At 40.6% G+C, this 25,570-nt stretch overlaps 1 protein-coding gene across 2 annotated transcripts; it reads left to right on the top strand.

Annotated features, from left to right (window-relative positions):
- Positions 1–359: 359 nt before the first annotated feature.
- Ywhaz (tyrosine 3-monooxygenase/tryptophan 5-monooxygenase activation protein zeta) lies at positions 360–22,241 on the top strand. 2 transcript variants are annotated; one of them, XM_042673225.1, is made up of 7 exons: positions 360–487; positions 830–1,025; positions 3,648–3,952; positions 16,356–16,479; positions 17,423–17,586; positions 17,669–17,764; positions 20,113–22,241. In XM_042673225.1, exons 3-7 carry the CDS (start codon positions 3,659–3,661, stop codon positions 20,170–20,172), a joined length of 738 nt encoding a protein of 245 aa, XP_042529159.1. In that variant the 5' UTR covers positions 360–487; positions 830–1,025; positions 3,648–3,658; the 3' UTR covers positions 20,173–22,241. The 2 variants fall into 2 exon arrangements, with proteins under 2 accessions (XP_042529159.1, XP_042529158.1); XM_042673224.1 differs by lacking the exon at positions 360–487 and having other exon boundaries at positions 789–1,025.
- Positions 22,242–25,570: the final 3,329 nt, after the last annotated feature.

Raw genomic sequence — 25,570 nt, forward strand, 5'->3', positions numbered from 1 at the left:
CCATTGCCCCCTCGCGGCTGTCACTGCGCGTAGATTCCGAGCTCCGGATTGGACAGCCTCCCTGTCACTCAGCCGAGCTAGGGGGAGGGGCGGGGACGCCTCGCTCGCGGTTCCGAACCTTAAAAGGTTTAAGGCCGTTCCCCCCCCTCCCCTCCCCCGAGCCCGCAGGTAAAGCCGGACGGAGGGCAGGCGGGTGGGGCCACGCGCCAAGGTCGCCCCGCCCGGCCGTGGGGAGCAGCCGGTCCGTAGGAGCCCGAGGAGGCGCCGCGCCTTGGTCCCCACCCCAGGCCTGCTCACAATGCCCGAGCCGCGGAGCCGCTAGTCACCCGGCCTCGGCCGCCCAGGGGCGCAGTTGCCACCGCGGAGGGCGGGGCGGCCAGGCGGCGGGGACGGGGTGGGGTGATGTGAAAGGTCCCGGATGTGGCGGACCCAGAGCCCCTTCCAGAGGGAGTGACTGGCGCCGGCGCAGAAGTGAACGAAAGTGAAGGTGGGGGGGTGGTAGGGAAGAGGGCTCCTACCCCGAGGGCCGAAGGGAAACGAGAGCCCGCTGAGGCTGCCGGGGGAAGAGAGGGCGTGGAGGATACGAGGGGAAGGCGGACAACTGGGGTCGTGGCGGGGAGGAACACAAAGCAGCCTCCGACGCTGGCGCACCGGGGACTGGAGAAGTTGGGAGGTTAACGGGGCGGGGCGTCGGTGGCGAGCGAGGACGCGCGCTCCTCCGCTCGCCCTCTAGCGCGGGCGGGCGGGCGGGCAGGGAGCGCGCGCCGGGGAGCGGCGGTTGCACTGGGCCCCGAGAGCTGTGGGCACCAATCAACGGTTGCCATAGCAGCGCTTGACGTCATCGTGCGTGTGGTGCCCCTGCTGCCGGAGCTGGTGATTGGAGGAAACCCCGTGTCTGCGGAGCCGCTGTAGCCTGTGAGCTGCGAGATCCAGGGACAGAGTCTCAGCCTCGCCGCCGCTGCTGCCGCCGCCGCCCAGAGACCGCTGAACCCCCGTCCGTCCTCCGCCGCCCACTCGGGACACAGGTATGGAACCCGACCGCCGCCGCTCACCCCGCTCCCTCCTGCCCAAGCCAGCCTTCCGAGGGCCCCACTCGGCGTTCCGCCTCAGCCTGGTCGCCCGCCGCAGCGGTGCGGAGCCGAGGCGGAGTCTCCTCCGGCGGACACGGGCGGCGGCTCCTCTTCCGCTGGGCTCGGGCGGGCGCTTGCGGCCGCCTCCGGCTGTTCGCTTCCGGACCGACGCCCCGGTCCGGATCGGCGCCGGGTGCCGAGTCCCTCTCCCCGGGGATGGAGATGGCGCCCACGCGCGAGGGTCCCGAGGGTGGACGGGGCTCGGCCGGCCGCGATCGGCCCTCCCCCCCAGCCCTGCGGCCCCCCCAGCCCTCGTCCCCCGCGCCCCGCTTCCGCCCGAAATAATGCCTCGTCCGCGGCGGGCACTGCGGTGGCGCAGGTGAGGCCGCCCCCTCCCCGCGGCTGCCCTGCTAGCCCGCCTCCCCTCCCCCTCCCTCCGCGGCGCAGCCTCCGCGCCCCGCGCTGCGGCGGGGCCGCCCTCCCCCACCCCGGGCGGTGGCGGGCGGGGGGCCGCGGGGACCCGCGCGGGGGAGGACCTAGCCCGGAGCGGGGCGAGCGTGGGGCCGGCGGGCGGGCGGCGCGGCCAGGTAGAGCGGGGCGAGGCCGCGCCGTGGAGCCCGCTGCGGGGGAGGTGTGGGGTGGGGTTCGCGGGGGACCGAGGGGGCTCTGCTTCTGGGGGCCGTAGTGCGGGGGGAGACTTGGGTGTCCCCGGCGTGGGCGGGGGCCAGGCCCGGGGGAGGCCGGGGATGGGGAGTAGCAGCGCGGTGGGCGCCTCGCCCTCCCGGGTGGACCGGAGCTCCCGCGTCCGGGTGCTGGGTTCGGAGACGCCCATCCTGAGCTTCGCGGAGGTGAGCGGGACCGAACTGCCGCGGGAGGCCCCGCCGGGTTGGGTGTGGCCCGCCCCCCCCCCCCCCCCCGCGAGCTGCAGCTGTCGAGGCCCGGTGGGATCGGGATGGACACCCGCCGCGTCCGGTGGCGGGGAGCGCGGTGGGTGAGCGGGTGTGCGGCGGTGGCCTGGTGGCGGCTGGGCTTCTGCGGGCGGCGCAGGCGTCTCTGCCCCCGGGCGGGCGGCCCCCCCCTCGGACTAGGGCGGGGGCGCGGGCTGCTCCTCCCTCCTTCTGCGAGTGGGGGAGGCGTTTAACACTCAGCTGTAGGTTGGGCTCCTTGACACAGTTCCGCCATGACAAAGGGAGTCGGGGACTGGTGCGGAGGCACAAGCCTGGGCGGAGCCTGGGAAGGGAGGTGGTTGCTGATTGTGCGAACCGGAGGATTTGCGCTTGAAAGTCACGGTCTTCGGGAGATCGCTTTTCCCCCACGAACGTCTTAAGTCAGTTAAGAGTTAAGTGGGTGCGGTGAGAGTCTTCCCGCAAAGTGGAGGGAGGCTGGGGAGCTCTAATTCTGTGAGAAACCGAATCCACTTCCCCTTTCTACCCTAGAGGTTGGCGAGGGAAACCTTTGTCCTGGTTTACAATGTTTAAAGTCATTTTTTCAGCAGAAGCAACATTAACTAGATAGGGTTCTTTAGTTCCTAGAGAGAAAATTTGTAATTTCGAGACCCAGAATGACATACTACATCATTCAGTTTAAGTTTATGCTTTTATTACTTATGTGTTTTAAAGAAGTGTTTGAGGACTTTCTGGAAAGGTAAAGATGATGCGGATACTGAGAAATCAATTCCCACCATGGGTGGCTGTGGTTCTTCTGTCCATCTTTCAATTTAGTAGTGCCTTTTAGGATATGCATTCCACTATCCCTTATATGTCATCACTATGGTTTAGCAATCATTCACTTTTCAGAAGATAAAGTCTAGGGAACTTTAGATGAGGAAGGTGAATTAAGTGGGAAGACAGGACTTGGGTGCTATACTCAAATAAGTTGTGACAGTGAAGAGACAAAAACCCAAATGACATAATGAATACTGAAGGATGCTTCCAGTGTGACATATATTTTAGTGTACATAGATACTTAGACTCAATTCTAAGAAGCAATTTGATTGTTTTCCCCAGAAAATTATCATGTTATGATAAGCTGGCCAAGCTGGCCAGAGATCTGGTAGATTTAGGGTGGGTGTGGGGGGCAATGCCATTTGTAATACCCCTGACAAGAGTTTTAAGACTGTTAAAAGACATGAATTACATCAAACTGACATATGACTTATGATCCTGGAAGTGTGATGAGGATTTAATTGTTCTTTATGGGCATTGTTTTTACTGAAGGAAGGAAGGGAAGGCTGCATAAGTTTGGGTCACTTGGTGATACTGAAAACAAGGTAGTTCATTTATCCAAAAGTGCTTTGACCTTATGTCAGTTAGGATCTTCTAAACAGATAAGGTAATGCAATTTCAGCTTTGCTAAACAAATGTTAATGACTATACATATGCTATTTCAATTTTTTATTTTGATATCCTTTTGGAAGGCTACATTTTATATTCCTCGTGACAACTTGACAGGTAGTAATTTACCAGGTTTGCAATGGTAATGTAGCTGATTTACAACAAGTATGGGTTTAAGTATGTGTGTTTTTGTGGGATTTTTTTCTAAATATTCCTTTTTTTTTTTTTTTTTTGCTCCCTGCAGAACATCCAGTCATGGATAAAAATGAGCTGGTGCAGAAGGCCAAACTGGCCGAGCAGGCTGAGCGATATGATGACATGGCAGCCTGCATGAAGTCTGTAACTGAGCAAGGAGGTGAATTATCTAATGAGGAAAGGAATCTTCTCTCAGTTGCTTACAAAAATGTTGTAGGAGCCCGTAGGTCATCTTGGAGAGTCGTTTCAAGTATTGAGCAAAAAACGGAAGGTGCTGAGAAAAAACAGCAGATGGCCCGAGAATACAGAGAGAAAATTGAGACCGAGCTAAGAGATATCTGCAATGATGTACTGGTGAGAATCGTTTGTTCTTGCTTCATTATAACATAGGGTTCTTATAACTAATATCAGTTACATCTTTTTCTGGGCTTTTCTTTTTCTTCTAAAAACCTGTAAATATAAGAGTCTTCGGGTATTACTACTTGAAGATGTTGAAACAATGGTAGGTAGTTTCTATAAAATAAATGAAGGGGCTGGGAAGGTAGCTCAGTTGTAGAGTGCTTGCCTTGCATGCATGAGGCCCTGGGTTTGATTCCTCAGCACCACATAAGCAGAAAAAGCCAGTAGTAGTGCTGTGGCTCCAGTGGTAGACCTGAAGAGCTGAGGGACAGCTCCCAGGCCCAGGGTTCAGCCCCCATGACTGACAAATAAGTAAATAAAGCAACAATTATCAAACAGTGCGGTTTTGCTAAAAAATACCAATAGACAGTGGTATAACTAGTATTAATCAAAAAGATAAACCTGATTGTATTAACATTGCAATAGTTAGAATTATCTGTATTATTGAGCTAAAGTTGTTATAAAAATGCATACAGATGTAAGAATTTTACACATACTGCTTCATATAAGGAGTGTAGTAGGAAACTGGTTGTAAACGCTTGCCAGTTAGCCACTACAGAGTTAATGCAGTGAATTGGTTATGGGGAAAACCTTGGTTTCATAGTTGTTTCTTTTTTTTTTTTTCATTTAAGTATTGCTAGCTAACATTGACAACTAGAGTGAAAGGTTGGTTATGAATAATTCACACTTGATTTTTCCAGGTTCAAGAGGAATTTTAAGTATTTAGCACCTAGTGTTGAGGTATTGTGCTTTCCCCCAAAGATTAAAAGAAATAAACATTATGTTTTGGTTAATATTAATATTCTCTTACAAATTAGAGCTTTTTGATGCAGAAAGAATTCAAGTATAATCCAGTAGAAAATCTTAACCAGTTAACATCTATCTTTATAAACATGAATATTTTTCCTTTCTTAATGAACCAGGAGTTTTTGTGGAATAATGTGTTGCTAAGTGATTACACTAACACTTGTAGGTGTACATTGGCTTGGTATATTGTGGGACTCTGTATTCAAAACTGGCTGTTATTTCTCTGGACAGGGTTCTGAATCTGGAACTCAGTATGCAAAGTCAAGGTGCAATATTTAACACTTGAACTTCGTTCATGGAAGAGCTAATGCAGAATTATTTCTGGGCTGGGAAGTTGCCTTAGTGGTAGAGCGCTTGCCTTGCATGCCTGAGGCCCTGGGTTCAATTCCTCAGCACCACATAAGCAAAAGAAAAAACCCGGAAGTGGCGCTGTGACTCAAGTGGTAGAGTGCTATCCTTGAGCTGAAGAGCTGAGGGACAGTGCCCAGGCCCAGAGTTCAGGCCCCACGACTGGACCCTCCCCCTCCCCCCCCCAAAAAAAATCTGACTTGGGCTGGGAAGGTGGCTCAGTGGTAGAGCGCTTGCCTTGCGTGCCTGAGGCCCTGGGTTCGATTCCTCAGTACCACATAAGCCCTATGACTGGATCCCCCCCCCATAAAAAAAAAAAAAGAATTATTTCTGATGTGGTGTATTTGTGTGTGTGTGTGTGTGTGTGTGAGAGAGAGAGAGATAGAGAAAGAGAGAGAGGGACTTGGGGTTTGAACTCAAGGGACTAGAGCTATTCCTGGGCTTTTTTGCTCAAGGCTAGCTTGCAGCTCCACTTCTGGACTCGTTTTGGTGATTACTTGGCCATAAGAGTCCCACAAACTTTACTTACTCAGGTCTCAGCCCCCTGAATAACTAGAATTACAGGCATAAGCTACCAGCACCTAGCTTGATGGTGGGTTTAAAGTTGTAATGATACGGATTCCACACAAGACTTTAGTAATAGGAAAAGTGATGTTGGTTTTTTATCCTAATTAAAGTGGGCTGCAAAATCTTACATGGCATCTTTCATGTATGCATTTTGTTGTTTGCTTTTTGAAATTTTTTCTATAACTATAATTTCTAAGATAAATATTGTGCCTTATTGAAACTAAATGATACACCTAATGTGTTAGCTGAGACAGTTAAAATTTAAAATTTGAAAATGTTGGCTTTTTTATTTTCTTACTAGCCAATATCATCTAAGTATTTGTTAATAAATTGTGTTTGCCTTGGTATTTTTCCCCCAAAGTACTAATTATTTTGGTTTTGAAGAACATATTCCAAGATATAATTACCTATAAGATAAAAATCAATTTTAGGAATAAAAGGGGTTTTGGTAACATTTACCTTCCACTGACAAGTTTATTTGCAATGTCAGGTAGGTATTTGCCTGTGTATACACTCACACAGAGTATACAAAAAGTACTTATTTGTTAAAATTTCCTAGGAAAAAGTTTTAATTCTATCTTTCCCTGGTTTCCCAATCAAGAAAAAAAAATTGAGTTGAAGCAATAGATGAAGAAGATGAGAACTGTTAGATGAATCTTTCAATCATCTTTTAAGATTATCAAGGGTCTCTATACTTGTTACTGCCTGTTTCTCTTCACTTTGTCTTTTTGCAAGTCTGAGTGAAAGTTTTGTTTGAAGATTTTGTTCCTTTGCTATATAAGTGGCTTTTCTTTCCAGCTTAGGTCTTTCCAAAGCAAGTCTGACCTTTTCATGGTTCTAATGTTCTATATGCTAAGTATTTTACGTAATATAATTAGCTCAGTAGTACTACTGATTTTCCAAGGCTTTCAACTTGAGAAAACTCAAATGTTTATATAGCTTGATATTATATATATGGCTTCCCTACCATGTTTTTCAGAGATACTGACTTGGAAATATCTTGCATGAAATTCCTTTTCCTCTTTCTAGTAAAATTCAGTAGAACTAATAATTGTTACATTTAAAAAAAAAAAAAAACAAAACTTCTTGCCGGGTGCTGGTGGCTCACACCTTTAATCCTAGCTACTCAGGAGGCTGAGATCTGAGGATCGTGGTTCAAAGCCAGCCTGGGCAGGAAAGTCCATGAGACTCTTATCTCTAATAAACCACTCAGAAAACCAGAAGTGGCACTGTGGCTCAAGTAGTAGAGCACTAGCCTTGAGCTGAAGAGCTGAGCAACAGCGCCCAGGCCAGAGTTCAAGCCCCATAACTGACAAAAAAAAAAACTTCTTGAGCCATCGTACTTGATGACTAATTTTTAAAGGAAATAGGTAATTCTTTTGCAGAACTAGTTGTTGACTGTAGCATTGGTGATGAACCAAACACTAATCATTGCATTATCCTTGCTAAGAAAAATATTTCTTTTAAAAAAGCAGCATAATTGCCAGAATTCTTAGTTTTCCTCATAAGCTCTTCTGATTATATCTGATTATATTTATCAAGTGTTTGTTTTTTGCCATTTAAGAAGCAGACAAAAAGGGGCATTGTTACTTTATAGGTGTTAGAGAACATTCTTATGAGAATACTGATGGTGGCATACTCTTCACAATATGAACTTTTCCTTATGCAAAAGGACTTGAGGCTCTTTGTTAATTGAAATTATGTATAAAACGAATACAGTTGTATCTTTCCTGCCAGGTGCTTAGACCAAATTTACTAACTGTAGTGATACCTAAAAGTTATACATGGATCCAAAACATGTAGCCAAGAATGCGGAGTGGTAATGAAATGAAAATCAAAAAGAGGGAATATATAGGAGAAAACTGAAAATTAACTTAAATAAGTGCACTGTGGTATAAAAAGAACTCAATATTTTGAGACAAACCACAGTTTGAAATTACTCAATTCCTCTGAGAAAACTGATTTCATTTAAATAAAAATGATACCCATACCCCTAATGTTGAGGAAAATGAGAATCAGATAAAAGGTACCTTGTGTGCTGTTGATGTGTTTTAAAAGAAATTATGAGCCTGCCAGAATTCTAAGAGTATGTGTGTTAGTGTTTCAGTGAGGCAGAATTCATGCCATCAGATTTTCAGATGTTTTCGTTGAATTTGAAAACCATGTCTGTCTAATAAAGCAAAGAAAGAATGGTTTCCTTTCCTTATAAGGGCCTCAGACAGGAAGCAGTAAAATTATGTATTTAACACTTGTAATAGTTGATAGCAGTAGTTGAGCAGTCAACTACTGTAATCATGATTCAGTTAATTTAACCAAGTTGTATTTGATTATGCTGTTCTACATTTTATTTGCCTGGAACAGTTTTAAGATGTGGTTCCTGGGCACTGATTTTAATCTCCGGCCCACAGAGCTGCTATTAAGCAGAAACAGGAGCAAGACAGGAAAGCATGCATCTTTTGGGTCTTTGTTAGTTTTGACATTCTTGTCAATATGTTCCTTGAGCTTTTAAAAACTGCAATATAGAATTAATTTTTAGGCTGACAAATTGCTAGGCAGCTCATTTTTTGGAATAGGGACTTCTTCAAAGAATTCTGTGTTGAAAAGGGATGACAGTGGTCAAGATGCATTATATTGATAAACAGCTTTGTTAAATGGCAACTCTTGTACAACTACTTAAAAAAATTTTTTTAATGGTGAGGGGAAAGTATTCTGCAGTGCCAGATAAATATTTACATGGTTTTGTCATTTATGGCTTTTGATATGTCATTAACACCTAAGAACTTAGGTGGCATTAGTAAATAGCTACAGAGCCTTCTAGAAATGAGTAAGCTGGACATTTTTTTAACACTTTAGTAGTCATTTTAAGTATTAAGTGTTAAACATTAAGCATTCAGTGAGGTATGTTAAACAGTGGGGAGGTCTGAGGTATATGAAGTAAGCTGAATGGAAAGGTAGGAGTTTCTTGTTTGGCTGGATGGAGAATAACCGCCAGTAACTTGATCAAGAGCAGCAGGTTGGTTACCTATCGTTTTTCAGTAAGCAATACTTAAATAAGAACAGAGTCCTAGATAGGACTTTAGTAAGAGATGGTTGACATGAAGATGTTTTGTGATGAAGTGAGTTGTGAAAATAAGAGTGAACTAAGGAAAAGATGAAAGGACTGAAATTAAAATGAAACACTTGAGGAAAGTCTCAAAAGTATAAGAACATAAATACTTAGGAAATAATGTTTAATCTGTCCAAGAGAAGAAAATCTTTCAGTCCTTGATTATATAGTTGAAATAAGAGTGAGGAATAATAAACTATTTTAGGGTTATTAATAATTTTGAATTCGTAGGGTTTTTTTTTCTTTCTTAAAAAAATGTTTTGTATTTTTTATTTTTTGTCCTGAACTCAGAGCCTGGGCACTGTCTGTCCCGAACTTCTTTGTGCTCAAGACAAGTGCTCTGTCACTTTAGCCACAGCGCCATTTTCTGTTTTTGACTTTTTCTGTTTTGGGAGAAGAGAGTCTCAGAGACTTTTCTGCCTGGTCTGGCTTTGAACCATGATCCTCAAATCTCAGCCTCCAGAATAGCTAGGATTTACAGGCATGAGCCATCAGTACCTGGCTCCTTCTTGGGGAAAAAAATTTTTTCTTCTTTTTTTGTTGGTAGGGCTTGAACTGGGCACTGTCCCTGAGCTTTTGCTCAAGGCTAGCACTCTACCACTTAAGCCACAGCACCATTTCCAGTGTTTTCTGTTTATGTGGTACTGAGGAATTAAACCCACGGCTTCATGCGTGCTAAGCAAGCAGTCTACCACTAAGCCATATTCCCAGCCCTATCAACATTTTTATAGTTACATTTCATTAGGTAACAACATTTAAATAATTAAAGTGAGTATAGTGGTATAATTGTCATAATTTTGGAAACAAATGATGAAATGGTAAGCATATAATAAATTTAAGACACTGAGGTATAGTCTGTTAACTAAGTAGAATTTTTTTAAGCCTTTTAAGATTTCCTCCCTCATGAATCTATCTACTTTGATTTTCTAGCACATAAAAGGAAGCATGCTATAGAAAATAACTACCCTTAAAGATTTTTTTTTCTAGAATTTCTGGAATATTCATTGTGATTTCATTCTGGTCCCATAGCCCTTGCTGTACTAACAACTCTATTGAAGACAAGTAATGCTCAAGATTTTAGGGGACTTAGAGTTGCTGTAAGTTCCATTAGCTCACAGCTTGCTTTATTTTAGAATCTACCTGTCCTACTTCTTCCCTCATTACAAACTGTTACTGCTGTATACATTTCTTACTTGTAGTCATTTCTGAAACACTGCTTTCATCCTGCACACATGGCTGGCTCCGTTTTTGCCAAAATCTTTTACATAAAGCCTCATGCAGGCCACTGCTAATTCTCATCTTGGGTTTCTGCTTCATTAGCTGTTAGACCTTAATTTAATCTTGATATGAAAGTCATTTTCAACTTTAGAATATTAGTTCCATTCCTTTGTTCTTGGAAACAAGACCATTGGCATTTATTTATATTAACTCCTAAAGTGTACTGCAGAAATAATATTGCACAAATCTGGACCTCTCAATCTTTCTCATTTTACTAGGTACATCTTACTAAGGGGTCATTCTCCACTATTCTTTATTCACTAATTCCCTATATCACATTTAATTGTGACTAAAGGGCACAGGTTTGTTTTGGTGCCAATACTGCGACTTAGACTTTTGGGGCCTTGTGCTTTCACTTGATTTTTACGCTCAAGGCTGACAATCTAGCACTTGAGCCTCAGTTTCACTTCCTTTTTCTAGTTAATTGGAAATAAGAGTTTAAGCACTTTTTGCCCAGGCTGGCTTTAAACTGGGATCCTCAGATTTCAGCCTTCTTAGGCATGAGCCACCAGTGCCTGTTTTATTTTACCTTTTTTTAAAGAGTCTGATAAAATATAGTCCCACTAGGGAATTTATATATATAATATACATGTCTAAAAACAGAAGTAGATGCTTAAGACCTAACAGTGATGGAAATTATGGGAAAGTAAGGACTTTAACTTGTTTTTTGTCTTTTAAACATTTAAAAAACAATTTATTCCTTCTGGGATTATTTGGCTAACATTAGTAAGCAGAGGCAGGCAGTTTCCTTAGTTTGTTTTTATTCTCATTTTTTGTTAGTCCTTTTACCCAGGCTATACTGTTTATTTTGTGATAAACTATAAAACAATTAAGGCATTCTGTCAGCATTCAGTTTTATACAGATATCTTGCTTAATTTGGGGCATAAATTAGGGAGCAACTCTTTTTTCCAGGAAAAACCTATCATCATGGTATTCACATTTCTTAACCTAAGGGATAATTACACCTTAGTCTTATCAAATATCTTGTTGATTTTAGGAAGTTAAATGAAAATTTGACTAGTCAAAAAATGCTTACCCATTTATCTTCAGTCTGTACTTCTCATCTTTAAAACGATCAGCTCTGACTTCCCTCATACACACTTAAAATTGTACTTTTCAATGATTTTAATTCAAGCTTTGAAAGGTTAGACTTTAAATCAGACACTTATAAATGATTTCTTTATACCATCCCATGTCGTTAGCATTTTTGATGGAATACTTCTAATTGGTCGATTGGAAGCAGCTGAAGTTGCAGTTCAGAAAAGAATGGAAGCCACTCCAGCCACAAGGGGGAGTAAGAGACTAGTTTTAAAATTAATGGACACTACAACAAATAGCTTTACTGCTTTTTTCCAGCATCCTCATTTGAAAAACAAAAGAAAATAACTTGAAATAGTTGTATAGAGGGATTTCACTTCAATGTGTCAGTTTATGAGTAGTGTCACCCTTTCAAAATTTTCCCCCAGCTCCACCTATCCCCTCAATTTTCCTTTTTTTTTTTTTGGGTCCAGTCATGGGGCCTGAACTCTGGGCCGGGGCGCTGTCCTTCAGCTCAAGGCTAACACTCTACCACTTGAGCCACAGCACCACTTCCGGCTTTTTTCTTTTTTCTTATGTGGTGCTGAGGAATCCAACCCAGGGCCTCAGGCAATGCAAGGCAAGCGCTCTACCACTGAGCCACCTTCCCAGCCCCCTCCCCCCTCAATTTTCCTAATGGCTTTACTTTTTAAAAATTTTGTGAGATACAGGAATGATGGGTTGGTTCTACAGAATAAAGTAGAAGTTCTGAGGAAATTATGCATGAAAAAATTGTACAAGACTGAAAATTTGAACAATGTTGTACTTGAGAATTAAAATTCCCTTTGTTACTTTTAATGAATGACCTTTGTAGAGTATTTTGTGTTTTTAAATTGAATAGTAAAATTGGGAATAGAATTGTTAAATTTCAGAGTTGAAGGAACATCCAGCCTCACTTTTTCGTGTTCACAGTTGAAGAGATTGAATTCAGGTTCAGTGACATACATTAGGTCACTTAAATAATACCATCTTGGTTTTTCGTAATATATTTACTCTGTTGTGTATGGTTGTTGGGAAGATGGAGGATTTCTTTAATGACCCCAAAAAAGTCACTTTAATTAAATTGATGGATTCTGTGTTAGATTGTATTTTTGAGTCTGTGCTTAGTGAAAATCAAGTTGGAGGGCCTCTGTTTGTTACCACTACCTTTTTTATTTTTTATTTTGGTGGTCTTCGGGCTTCAACTTAGGACCTGGAAACTGCTTCTGAGCGCTCACTCTTTTTGCTCAAGCTAGTGCTCTACCACTTGAGCCACAGTACCACTTCTGGCTTTTTTTTTTCCTGAGACCATGGATTTTTCTGCTCAGTCTAGCTTTGAATTACAATCTTCAGATCTCAGCCTCCCCAGGAGGTAGGATTACAGGCATGAGCCACGGGTTCCTGGCACCACCACCTTTTTTAACCACCAGTTGGAGTTGGGTGTACATGTGTGTACATTCATGCTTTGTGTGAAAGTAGGCATGTCTGTCCTAATGTCTCCATTGTTCTTTTTATGGAAATGAACCATAGTAGTTGAATCTAAAATAGAGGAAGAGCTTGGTCTTCACATATTGGTAAGGTCATACAACAAAATTAGCACAGCTGTATTTTCAATTTGTTTTTGCTGATTTATGTTGTTACTTTCATAGAAATTAAACTTATAGTATAACTGATAGACTATCTTAGGAAAAAGTGAGACCTTTTTTCTGCTTTTCATTCTTCTTTACACATACATCAGTGTTTTTGTGTTCTTAAGTATGAAATTAATACTCAGAATTTTAAAAGCAAGAGTACAAAAGATAAGAGGATAGACGCCAAAGTACACTGTTGATCCCACCATCTCCCTGAATAATCACTATTTTAAGGATTTCTCCTTAAAATTTGCTTTTAGAAAATAATTGCACTTTTTGTGTGGGGTGGGGTGGCACTCTATGTATGTCTGCTGGTATAGGGCTTGAACTCAGAGCCTGTGCTTCTCACTTGGCTTTTTTTGCTTATGGATAGCAATTACATTATAATGATGAAAGTCAGGAATTTAATAAACTAACTGCTATATAAACTACATCTCTTAAATTTAGCAAATAGAATTTCCTGGGTGGTTCCAGAATTCCATCCAGGATCACAGTTTGCATTTTGTTTACTCTGACGCACATGATGTCCTTTTACTTAGCCAGTAACATTTAAACATCCAATATTGCTTGGTGTGGTAACCCACAGCTGTAATTTCAGAATTTAGGAAACTAAAGTTTTAGGACCCCCCCCCCCCAAATCTCAAAACAAATAAAACCCTACATTGCAGAAGTTAAATATAATCTTAAGGATACAGTCCTATAAATTCTCCGATTCCACTTAAAGGAAAGAAAAAGTGATCTCAAATTTAAATCAGACCTTAACAAGGATAAAGTGGTAGATTGAAGAGTGTTTACTGCATGTGAGCAGCTTCCTAGAATACCAGAGGAGTTTTGAAATTAATGCTTATAATTAAGCACAAGAAGATTGAGCGTCAGTCTGTGAGATTCTTATGACATTTCTTGGTGGCAATAAATTTTTCTCTCGCACTACCTCCCACACTCTTTGTTCTGGATTTCTCTTTGGTTTCCTTCAGAATGCTGACCATTGGAAAGTTTCAGTTTTCCAGTGGTCATATGAGCATATTAGGTACTTGCCCCTACACTGTAGTTCCTTCATGTATGTGCCTAATACAATATCTAGATATTTGTAATTCTTAATGAGTAGATTAGGTTTGCAGAGAAGTAGAGTACTTTTTTCTCTTAGCACAATATTATCTGACATAGTATCAGCCTCAAGTTTTTATCTTATTTTGTCATTATTATATAGAAGTTTGGTAAAGTAATAAACTCTTGATAATGAAGACCGTTTATAATTTTCAGGTGTTAAGCTAATAATTACACTTTATTCTAAGTGTTGTGAACTGCTTATTTAAATGAAACTTAAAATTATGCTTGTATTGTAGTTCAGATTTTTCTAATTCCTAAAATATACAAGTATACATTTATGAAGCTTGTAAGTAGGTTAAGAATACAATACAACATTCAGGTATTTCACCAAAAACACGGGCTACTATTGACATTTTGTCCTTGTTAAGTCAATAAAAAGCCTTATTATTACTCCTTGTGGCTTCTAGTTAATAGCTTTAAAAGTTGTTATTTTATGGCTAATGCAGTGTTCATCTTGAGGGAAGTTACTTAGCTGTTAGTACATACAGCTTCCAACAGCCTGTTGAGCATGGGTTTAGGTTAGTCTAGTATGAAAGATAGTGTTTTTGGAATACAGAATTTATGCATGGAAGACAGATTCCTAGCTCTCATAGTACTTATCAACACCTTGCCTAAATAGAGTTTTCTGGTATAGCTTTAATTTTTACACTCTTGATGGAGGTGGTTACTGGTGATTGATCCAAGGGTCTTGGCTTATGCATACAGGTGCCTTACCACTGAGCTGTAATCTTAGCTCTGGGTGTTTTGAATCAATGTCTTCTTTCAAACTCAATGTCTTTCTGCCTCCACCTCCCAAGTGTTGGGAGTACAGATATGTGCCATCATATCTACTATCAAATTTGCTGCCAGATTTTTACATCTTCAAAGATTAATTGACTCTTACATAACTGCATATGTACTAGCCTTCATTTATATATAGGTTGGAGCAGCTGGGCTAACAAGTTTGTTCCTTCAACTGCCCTTGCCACCATTTTAACATAGTGGATATAGGTTTTTGTTTTTAAAGCGTTGTCAAACAGTTAGGCATAAAAAAGAGATAAAAATTAAATGAAGTCCATTCAAGGACTGAAACCAAGAATTAGGTACCTTTTTTTCTTGTAAGAATTGATTTGTGGGGGGGGGGGGGGGGGGTGGAGGGCTCAGCACAGGTTAAAATGGATTTCACCTTTATTCCTAGAGTATATCTAATACCAGAAAGAAGTAGGTATTAAGAGTAGGCTCTGCTTTTTTCGTGTGTGTGTGTGTGTGTGTGTGTGTGTGTGTGTGTGTGTGTGTGTGTGTGTGTGTGTGTGTGTGTGTGTGTGTGTGTGTGTGTGTGTGTGTGTGTGTGTGTGTGTGTGTGTGTGTGTACCTAATAGGGATACTAGCTCTGCTTCCCCCACCGTAATACAACCATCACATTTTTTGCTTTAAATCAACTGGGAGGTAATTTTTAATATATTGAGATTCAAATAAATTTATGTAGTTACTAAGCCAAACAAGATGACATTTTAATTTTACTTATTGTAATGATCATTAAATGTTTATTTAGGTAAAAACCCTTTCTGTGAGTTTAATCTTTGCTGTTCATAATCTTTTCACTGCCTTAATTCACTTTTGAAAGAGTACTTTGATTTGAAATGTTTTGCCTGTCATAGGTATTACTTCACTTGTATATTATTTGGTTTTGTTTGTTTGTTTGTTTTTGGGTCCGGTGGTGGGGCCTGAACTCTGGGCCTGGGTGCTGTCCCTCAGCTCTTCAGCTCCAGGCTAGCGCTCTATCACTTGAGCCACAGCGCCACCTCCGGCTTTTTTCATTTTGCTTATGTGGTGCTGAGGAATCGAACCCAGGGCCTCAGGCATGCAAGGCAAGCACTCTACCCCTGAGCCATCTTCCCAGCCCCATTGTATATTATTTGTAAATGAAGTTAATCTTGTTCTCCTTCCTCTAGTGTGAACTCTGTATGCATTATTGGTTTCTACTTCATTCATTGCTCCACAGTCCCAAAAGGCTCACCTCTTAGGTTCTGCTCTTTTTATTCTCATGAGATGATTACATTTAATGGAAAGATTGCCAGCTCATGAGAAAATGTTCTTAAATACAACTCATTATGGCCTGGTGTGGTGGTGCACACCTTTAGTACTAGCTGTTTGGAACCAGAGATCAGTAGTTAGAGATTGAAGTTGGAGATTTAACTCAGGCAATAAATGAGCAAGACACTGTTACAACCAATAAACTGGCTGTGGTGGCACATGCCTTCATATTTTAAATATTGCTGCCCAAAACACTCTGCTAACTTTTAGATCACAGATTATGCCTCTACTACATTTTCACTTATATTATTGGCAATATCTGGGGGTTAGAGTTTTTATAACTAAGGCTAGTGTAAACTTAAAAAATGTACTTCATTATTGAGTGGACACCAAAGTATTTTGTTGTATAATTATCTTACTGTTTTGTTTTTTTTCCCTCCTAAGTCTCTTTTGGAAAAGTTCTTGATTCCTAATGCTTCACAAGCAGAGAGCAAAGTCTTCTATTTGAAAATGAAGGGAGACTACTACCGCTACTTGGCTGAAGTTGCTGCTGGTGATGACAAGAAAGGTATGCTGTTTTTGTTTTAACCTTTTTGGTTGAACTTGTATAAAATGTGGTATGGACAGTGAATTTCTTAGAACACTGAATAGCAAACTATAGAGCTTTTTGCTTTTGAATCTTGAAATTATATACTGCTAGCCAGGCGCTGGTAGCTCATACCTCTAATCCTATCTAGTTAGGAGGCTGAGATCTCAGGATTGTGGTTCAAAGCCAGCCTGGGCAGGAAAGTCTGTGAGACAATTATCTCCAATAAACAACTCAGAAGAAGCTGGATGTGGCACTATGGCTCAAGTGGTAGAGTGCTAGCCTTTATCACAAAGAAGCTCAGGGACAGCACCCAGGCCCTGACTTCCAAGTCCCCGGACCAGCAAAAAGAGAAAAGAAAAAAAGAGATTATATATACTGTTTAACATTAATAACTCTTTTCTGAAAAGCCAGTTTTGTATCCAACATTAGTTTCTTACCAGTTATGTAAAGTAGTCGCCACTGCATAACTGAGGAGTGTAAAATGCTAATTAAAAATGTAAGCAAAGCGATTCCAGGGTTGTTTTATACTGCTTGATATTAACTATTAACTAGTAGCTGGTTAATAGACACACCTTTTGTTTTGTTTTGTTTTGCTTTGCTTTGCTTTGTTTTGTTGTGCGGATTGATCAAGGCTAGCACACTACCTCTTGAGCCACAGCTCTCCTTCTGGCGTTTTAGTAGTTTGATAGGAGGTAAGAGTCTCTCAGACTTTCCTGACCCAACCTGACTTTAAACCACTATCCTCAGATCACAGCCTCCAGAGTAGCTAGGTTTACAGGTGTGAGGCACAGGGCATGGACAAGCCTTTTTTCTAAAGTAATTCAGATAAGGTTGTTTGAACTTACAGTTCAGAGGCCACATGAGGTTTGATTTTAGGCATGAAAATGAAACACAAACTTTGTCCCTATGTTCTTTTACTCAGGGATTGTGGATCAGTCACAACAGGCATACCAAGAAGCTTTTGAAATCAGCAAAAAGGAAATGCAACCAACGCATCCTATCAGATTGGGTCTGGCCCTTAACTTCTCGGTGTTCTATTATGAGATTCTGAACTCCCCAGAGAAAGCTTGCTCTCTTGCAAAGACAGTATGTATTTTACTTGTTGCGTGGAAGTTTAGCAATTGTCATTATTATTTGAGCACTGAAATATACTTGTTTTAAATCATAGGCTTTTGATGAAGCCATTGCTGAGCTTGATACATTAAGTGAAGAGTCGTACAAAGATAGCACGCTAATTATGCAGTTACTGAGAGACAACTTGACAGTAAGTACATAAACTGCATCATTCATGATTGTTTTTACTACAAAGGAATATTTATGGTTCTTTCTAGTATTAAACATATCCTATTTGCAGTTCAAGTTACATGAAGACTACCATATAGAAACTAGATTTGTGCTACAAATGTATACATTTATTGTTAAAACTCTATTGTTGAAATAGGAATTCTCAAGATTTTTTTTGTGATCTATGGTTTTGGACTTTCAATGACATAAGCCATTTAGTTTCTGTTTGAAATATTGAGTGTTTCTTTTAGTCCCAGAAGAGTTGTTTTATATCAAAAGTAAATCAAGGCTATATATGTATCAGTTCTTCTAATTTTTTTTATCCACTAAGGTTCCTTCCTGTTTTTGTATAAAGTGCTAATAATTTTAGAAATTTTTAAGAGGCTCTACAGGATTAGAGTGTTTAAATATTGCACATCTAAGTCAAATTTCAAGAGTCTTAACAGTTTTTAGTTTAAATTGGAATCCACATACAGACCACCTAGTCCTGGCATATATGTCTCCTTGGTCCCTTAGGTTTTCTCATTTTCTTCAGATAAGCACTAAATTTGAAGTTTTGAGGCTTAGGTTAAAAAAAAAAAAAAAATATCCAGCCTCTGCTGTGTGTCAGGTAGAGGTAGAAATTAGAGATGGTACTCTAGTGTTGCTGGGTTTGTTAGCTTTAGGGCTACATATCTTGGAGACGTCATCCTTTTGTTTCCAATTTAATTCTAGTCTACTATCTACTAAATAGCCAAAATGACAAGTAAATTCAAAGTTACCTATAAACTTGAGGTTTTTGAAGTAATAAAGAATTTAAAGACTTTTTTTTGTAATGCTGAGGACTTAATCCAGGAACTGAGGCATGCTTAAGCAGATGCTATACTGCTGAATTATATCCCATTCCAAATGTAAGAATCTATATTACATATGAAGCACTTAATTCATTAAACTTATTAAGAGTATTTCTGCCAGGCACTAGTGGCTCACTCCCATAATTCCAGCTACTCAGTAGGCTGAGATGTGAAGATCATAATTCAAAGCCAGCCTGGACAGGAAAGTCCAGGCTCTAATCATAAAAAAGCTAGAAGTGTCACTGTGGCTCAAGTGGTAGAACACTAGCTTTGAGACAACAGTGCCCAGGCCCTGAGTTCAAGTTCCAATACTGGCAAAAAGAAATATTTCTTTCTGGGCCAGGAGGGCATGCTTCTAAATCCTACATATAGTCAGGAGGCTGAGTCAGTATGATTACAACTTTGAAGCCCAGTCTAGTCAGCATTGTAAGATTCTCCCAACCCCTGACCCCTCCTAAAAATAATCCTTGTTCTTGTTTAAAGTGGAACCTGAGATATATTACGATTTTTTGAGGGTCTGATGTATAAATTTATACATCCAGATGAATTTTGATGTTAATATAGCAATGAAGGCAGTACATGATTTGGAAGTAGGGTTTCCATTCTATGTCTTGGGCTCTATAGTAAGACTGTCTTGAGGGGGAAAATTCCAAAACTTTCTAACATTGACGCAATTGAAATAATTTTGGAATCACTGAGCTCCAGTGGCTCACACCTGTAAACCTGACCGACCACTCAGGAAGCTGAGATCTAAGGATCACCATTCAAAACCAGTCCAGGCAGGAAGGTCCGTGAGACTCTTATCTTCAAGCTGGAAGTGGTGCTGTAGCTCAAGTGGTAGAGTGCTAGCCTTGAGCAAAAAGGAACTTAGATAGCACTCAGGGCCAGAGTTCAAGGCCCAGGACCAGATAAATAATTTTGTAATTATTTCATAACCCATTGGAAAAGTGAACATTAAAATTAGCAATAGAGAATCCATAATCCCTACATTATGAGACAACATTTGTTTTCACCTCTCAGAATATTTGGTTATGACCATACTATTTTTCCATCATTCGAGTCATATAACAAATGGTTAAAGTTTGTTTTGCTCAGCTCAGAGAGGTGATGCTGGTTGCTAGTTTCCATACCATGGAGAATTTTCCTTGAAGTAGAAATTATCCCCTCTGTCAGGAGACTAGTCAGGTTTACTAGTTGCTTAGCATGGGCCGAATTAAGTCCTTCAGCTCAAGGCTAGCACTCTACCACTTGAGCCACAGTGCCACTTCCGGCTTTTTTCTTTTTGCTTATGTGTTGCTGAGGAATCAAACCCAGGGCCTCAGGCATGCAAGGCAAGTGCTCTACCACTGAGCCACTTCCCAGCCCAAAGAATTCTTTTCAATGAAATCACACGGTGACATGCTAAGACCTTGGTTACAAATGAAAATAGGACTTTTTTTTTTCCCCTTGTTGTATCTGAAACATACACTGAAAAAATATTTCCTTCTTTTACTAGTTGTGGACATCGGATACCCAAGGAGACGAAGCGGAAGCAGGAGAAGGAGGGGAAAATTAACCGGCCTTCCAACTTTTGTCTGCCTCATTCTAAAATTTACACAGTAGACCATTTGTCATCCATGCTGTCCCACAAATAGTTTTTTGTTTACGATTTATGACGTTTATGTTACTTCTATTTGAATTTCTATATTTCCCATGTGGTTTTTATGTTTAATATTAGGGGAGTAGAGCCAGTTAACATTTAGGGAGTTATCTGTTTTCATCTTGAGGTGGCCAATATGGGGATGTGGAATTTTTATACAAGTTATAAATGTTTGGCATAGTACTTTGGTACATTGTGGCTTCACAAGGGCCAGTGTTAAAATTGCTTCCATGTCTAAACGAAGAAAACTGCCTACATATTGGTTTGTACTGGTGGGGAATAAAAGGGAAAATTGGTTCCAGTCACAGGTGTAGTTATTGTGGGTACTTTAAAGGTTTGGAGCACTTGCAAAGCTGTGGTACAAACATATTCCATGGATATTACATGTTGGAATCATGTATTTCTGTGGAAGAGTCTATCTCCGTGTGCACACCCTTGACTACAGCACCAGAAGTGTTCTTTGAAACAAAAGTTGTGACCCAGTTAACTCCGGATAAGGGCAGAAACGGTTCACATTCCATTATTTGTAAAGTTACCTGCTGTTTGCTCTCATTATTTTTGCTACACATTTTATTTGTATTTAAATGTTTTAGGCAACCTAAGAACAAATGTAAAAGTAAAGATGCAGTAAAAATGAACTGCTTGGTATTCATTATTCATGTATATCAAGCACAGCAGTAAACAAAAAAACCCCATGTATTTAACTTTTTTTTAGATTTTTTTTTTTTTTTTTTTGCTTTTGTGATTTTTTTTTTCTTTTTTGATACTTGCCTAACATGCATGTGCTGTAAAAATAGTTAACAGGGAAATAACTTGAGATGATGGCTAGCTTTGTTTAATGTTTTAGGAAATTTTCATGAACAATCCAAGCATAATTGTTAAGAACACATGTATTAAGTTCATGTAAGTGGAATAAAAGTTTTATGAATGGACTTTTCAACTACTTTCTCTACAACTTTTCATGTAAATTAGTCTTTTGGTTTTAAAACTTCTCTAAAACAATTGTACATTATTAGAAATTTGTTCCTTACTCCCTTTTGGCAGCTAATGGGCTTTTAACCAAGTTAAAGTGCAAAGTTTATCATAACAAAAATATTAATCTAACAACCGACCGTCTCCCATATTCCCCATTCTCCCCCATCCCATCCTTGGGGAGGGGGAAATTGATTGGAAAAGTAATATGTTCCAGTTAAAATTTTGGTATATGGCATTTTCTAACTTAGGAAGCCACAATGTTCTTGGCCCATCATGACATTGGGGTAGCATTAACTGTAAATTCTGTGCTTCCAAATCACTTGGTTTTTGAGAATTTCTTGATACAGCTTGCCTTTGATTTTGGTCATTCTGTTTGTCAGGTGCACAGGCTTACCTTCCTTTTTTTAGCTTTCTGTCTTGTCACCAACCATTCCTCCTTGGTGGCCGTGTACTTGGGAAAAGGCCGCATGATCTTTCTGGCTCCACTCAATGTCTAAGATCCCTTGCTTCCTTTGCTTGCATCCCACAAACTATTTCCCTCATCCTCTTCTGCAGCACATCTCTCCTTAGTTGATGAGATTGTGTATATCCTATAAACTCTATCCCGAATGGTCTGTCATTGTTTGCCTTTAAATCTTTCTTCTCTAAATAATGATGGGGCTAAGTTAAACCCAAAGCTCACCCTACAGAATATTCCCTCAGTACTTTACAGAAAACACCAAACAAAAATGCCATTTTAAAAGAGGTGTATTTTTTTTTCTTTTAGAATGTAAGCTCCTCCAGAGCAGGGACAATGTTTTCTGTATGTTCTATTGTGCCTAGTACACTGTAAATGCTCAATAAATATTGATGATGGGAGGCAGTGAGTCTTGATGATAAGGGTGAAAAACTGAAATCCCAAATGCTGTTTCGTTGCTTGTTTTATTACAATTTGATTAAATTGAGAAATATCTGCCCTTTGGGACAATTGTCCTAACTAAGTACTACATTAAAATAAAAGTGCAATGGAGGCCTTGGGGGGTCTTTATTTCCAGGAGAAAAAGAAACCTCAAGCATTTAGGACAACATAATACATCTTCATTCACAGATTTTCCATTTCTCCTGGCCCCCAGGCCCAAGGATAGAAAATTTTTGTTCACTTAGTAGACCAAGGATGGGATCTCATCTCATTCAAATAAATTATAAATCAGAAATTTGTCACATTTGGCCTATTAGGCTCTAGTTACTAGTTTGGTTCTAATATTGTGATAGTTCACTGATAATAGCTAATGTTTTCTGCCAGTAGTGCCCAGTAAATGAGGATTTCCAACATGAGATTCTTCCCTTTGGAATTTGAATAATAAACTTATTTGTAACTCATTTATCTAGTTGTCCCAAATCAAGGCTTCATGTCTGTCTTGTGAACATAACATAGTGCCCATCAATTGGAGAATCCAGTGATGTGGGGTTTGCATGTGAAGAGTATGTTCAGTTACACCTTTGTACTTGAGTAAGTGTAGCCCAGTGACTAGGGAAAGAAAGGATGTGCCTTAACCATCATGCTTGTAAAGATCATAGACTGGGGAAAGGCAGGATGAGAATGTATATCACAATTTAGGGGCCCAATTTTCCCCACAAAGTGGTCACAAGACCCGCCATAATCAAACCCAGTCAAGGCCAACAAAGAAGCTGCCATCTTAGACTGATCATCCCTAAAGTTGACAGAACTGTGACTGGAAACTGATTAGGATATGTCTAAAATGTCTTCTATTACTGAAAGCAGACTCAGAGTTTTGGAACCAGCTGTAGCTGCAGCATTAAATACTACTGGGGGGAAAGTGTGCTTGACCCAAAGTGTGCTATCATCACTGTATGAGCACTCAATGTGTTTAAGACTGACATGTACCTGTAGCAGGTCAAACGGTACTGACAAGTATGTATTACTCCAACTACCCAGTTTTGCAAAAGGGTGTCTTAACCACTACTTTGTTGCAGAAATGAATATAAACATGTTGGTAAGACCCAAATACTTGATAATAGTTTGTTCTGTGGCGTTACTGAAAGTCCAAGTTGAAGCATTATAGAAGGTTTGTCAGTACCAGATTCCAAATTCCAGTCCCAATCAATGCTTAGTTGGTATTAATAATTGCTAATCTAATTGGGTGTTGGCTTGGGTCAGTCCTTTAAGGCACGGCAGAGATTTGTTCAGCTTATATTTGCAGAATAAATGAGATCCAGATGGAAATTACAGAATCTACAAGGGCAAATTTTAGAATTTGGGTGGGACCACAAAGATTAAGGCTGACAGCAATCAAAATAGGCCTTTTCACATTAAAGCTGGTGTTTGGAAGCAGATGTCATTTAGAATTTGTGTGGCGATGAGAGGGTGGAGATCAGTTGCCTGGGACTTGAGAAATTTGCTGTTGTGTTTTTTAAATGTATGTACAAGCCAACTCCAGATGATGTACTTAAAAGCAAAGTTTAGAATGTTCTTAAGATACAGGCTAGTGAACTTGCTGATAGGGCAAGGGAAAATAGGGACACAGCGCCAATGTTTTGTAATTTTGAAAATAAAAATTTACAGAAATTAAGGCATCTGAAAGAGTCACACAGCTGTGGAGACAAAACCTGACAAAAGATCAGTGCCACGAATATATAAAACTTCCGTCAAGCAACAAGGGCAGATTGAACATGAGCATGCTCAGTGACTGAAGCTACCCTGGGCTACTCAGCAAATTGGCTAAGCTAGGCTACATGACTAGACCTTGTCTTAAAAAGGGGAGGAGATGTCTATCCTGTATGTGTGTGTATATATATATGTATGTATATATATATATATATATACACACAGTACGTATGTATGTATGTATACACACACACACACACACAGTTTGAGGTTCAAAAGCTAATCACAAGGCAAGATGGCACATGTCTGTTAGCCCAGCATTCAGAATGTTGAGGGAGGAAGCAAGATAAGTTTTCCAGTTAACTTAGATGGAGGAGACTATCTCAAAAGAATAAATTTTAAAAATCTGGGTTTCAAAAGAATACAATTTGGGATTATCTGGTGACATTGAATATCTATAGCCCAACACGAATCTTGGATGTATGCATTAGAATATTATAAAACAATATCATAGCTATACTGAATCAGAAAAAAATTCAAAATAATCCAAACGTTTGTTGAGAATGTGTAGTGTTACATCATCTCCAGTAGTGGAAATAACGACATAAATAACAATGGCTTGTGAAAAAAAAAGCCTCAGCTAAACATTGTGTTCCCTGGAAAACTCAAACATGAATTGATACTTATACTGTCATCAAGAAATGCAAGTACAGGGGCTGGGAAGGTGGCTCAGTGGTAGAGCGCTTGCCTTGCATGCCTGAGGCCCTGGGTTCGATTCCTCAGCACCACATAAGCAAAAAGAAAAGAAAAGCCGGAAGTGGCGCTGTGGCTCAAGTGGTAGAGCGCTAGCCTTGAGCTGAAGAGCTGAGGGACAGCGCCCAGGCCCAGAGTTCAGGCCCCATGACCGGACCCAAAAAAAAAAAAGAAATGCAAGTACAAAACTTGGAGGACACCGATAGAGAACAAACAAGGGACAGCTGAAGGTATTAGGACAGGTAAGTCTAAATTAACAGTGATGTTTTCAACTTGGAACTGAGCTAGGATATCACACAAATTCATGCAAGAATAGAGATGATACAAGGATCATGACTAATTCAGTCTTGAGCATCAAAGGTCACAGGAAAAGAACTAATGAAAACAAAATATGGGGCTTAAAAAATAGTCAAACTCACTTGAATGGTAACAGAAAAGAACATTTGCCACCAAGTTTGATTAATGCAGTCTACAGAAGCTGTGAAATGCATTACATGTTAAAATTGTCTTTTATTTTCAGTGCACTGTGGAAGAGCAGAATGCCAAGAACTGGAGATTTGCTCAACCGAAAGGATTTATTATCAAATGCGGCACTTCCAAAGAGAAAACCAGCCATCTCTGAAAAGGAGGAAAGTCTTTAAAGATCTTTATTAGGACATGATGAGTTTCTGTGTATCTGTGTGTGTGTCTATGTGTATGTGTGAAGTTTAAGGACTTTATATCCTACTAAACTAGGGCTGGAGACCTTTTTTTCTGCCAAATGACGATTTGGATATAATTCTAGGGCCATACAAAATTGTCCACTATCTTTGGTCATGCATTCAATTAACTCCTAATGTGGTGGCTGGGAACTGCTTCTCTAGTGATGGTAACTGGTATTGACGATGAAGTTACTCCAACTGCTTTTCTGAGTTTGTGATGGTGAGTCTGGAGCTCAGTTGACTGCAGTGCTGAGTTTTGAAAAGAACTGTTTGCAGCAGT

Source organism: Dipodomys spectabilis, unplaced genomic scaffold (assembly GCF_019054845.1).
Source record: "Dipodomys spectabilis isolate Male_0828 unplaced genomic scaffold, ASM1905484v1 ptg000783l, whole genome shotgun sequence".
Taxonomy (NCBI): Eukaryota; Metazoa; Chordata; class Mammalia; order Rodentia; family Heteromyidae; genus Dipodomys; species Dipodomys spectabilis.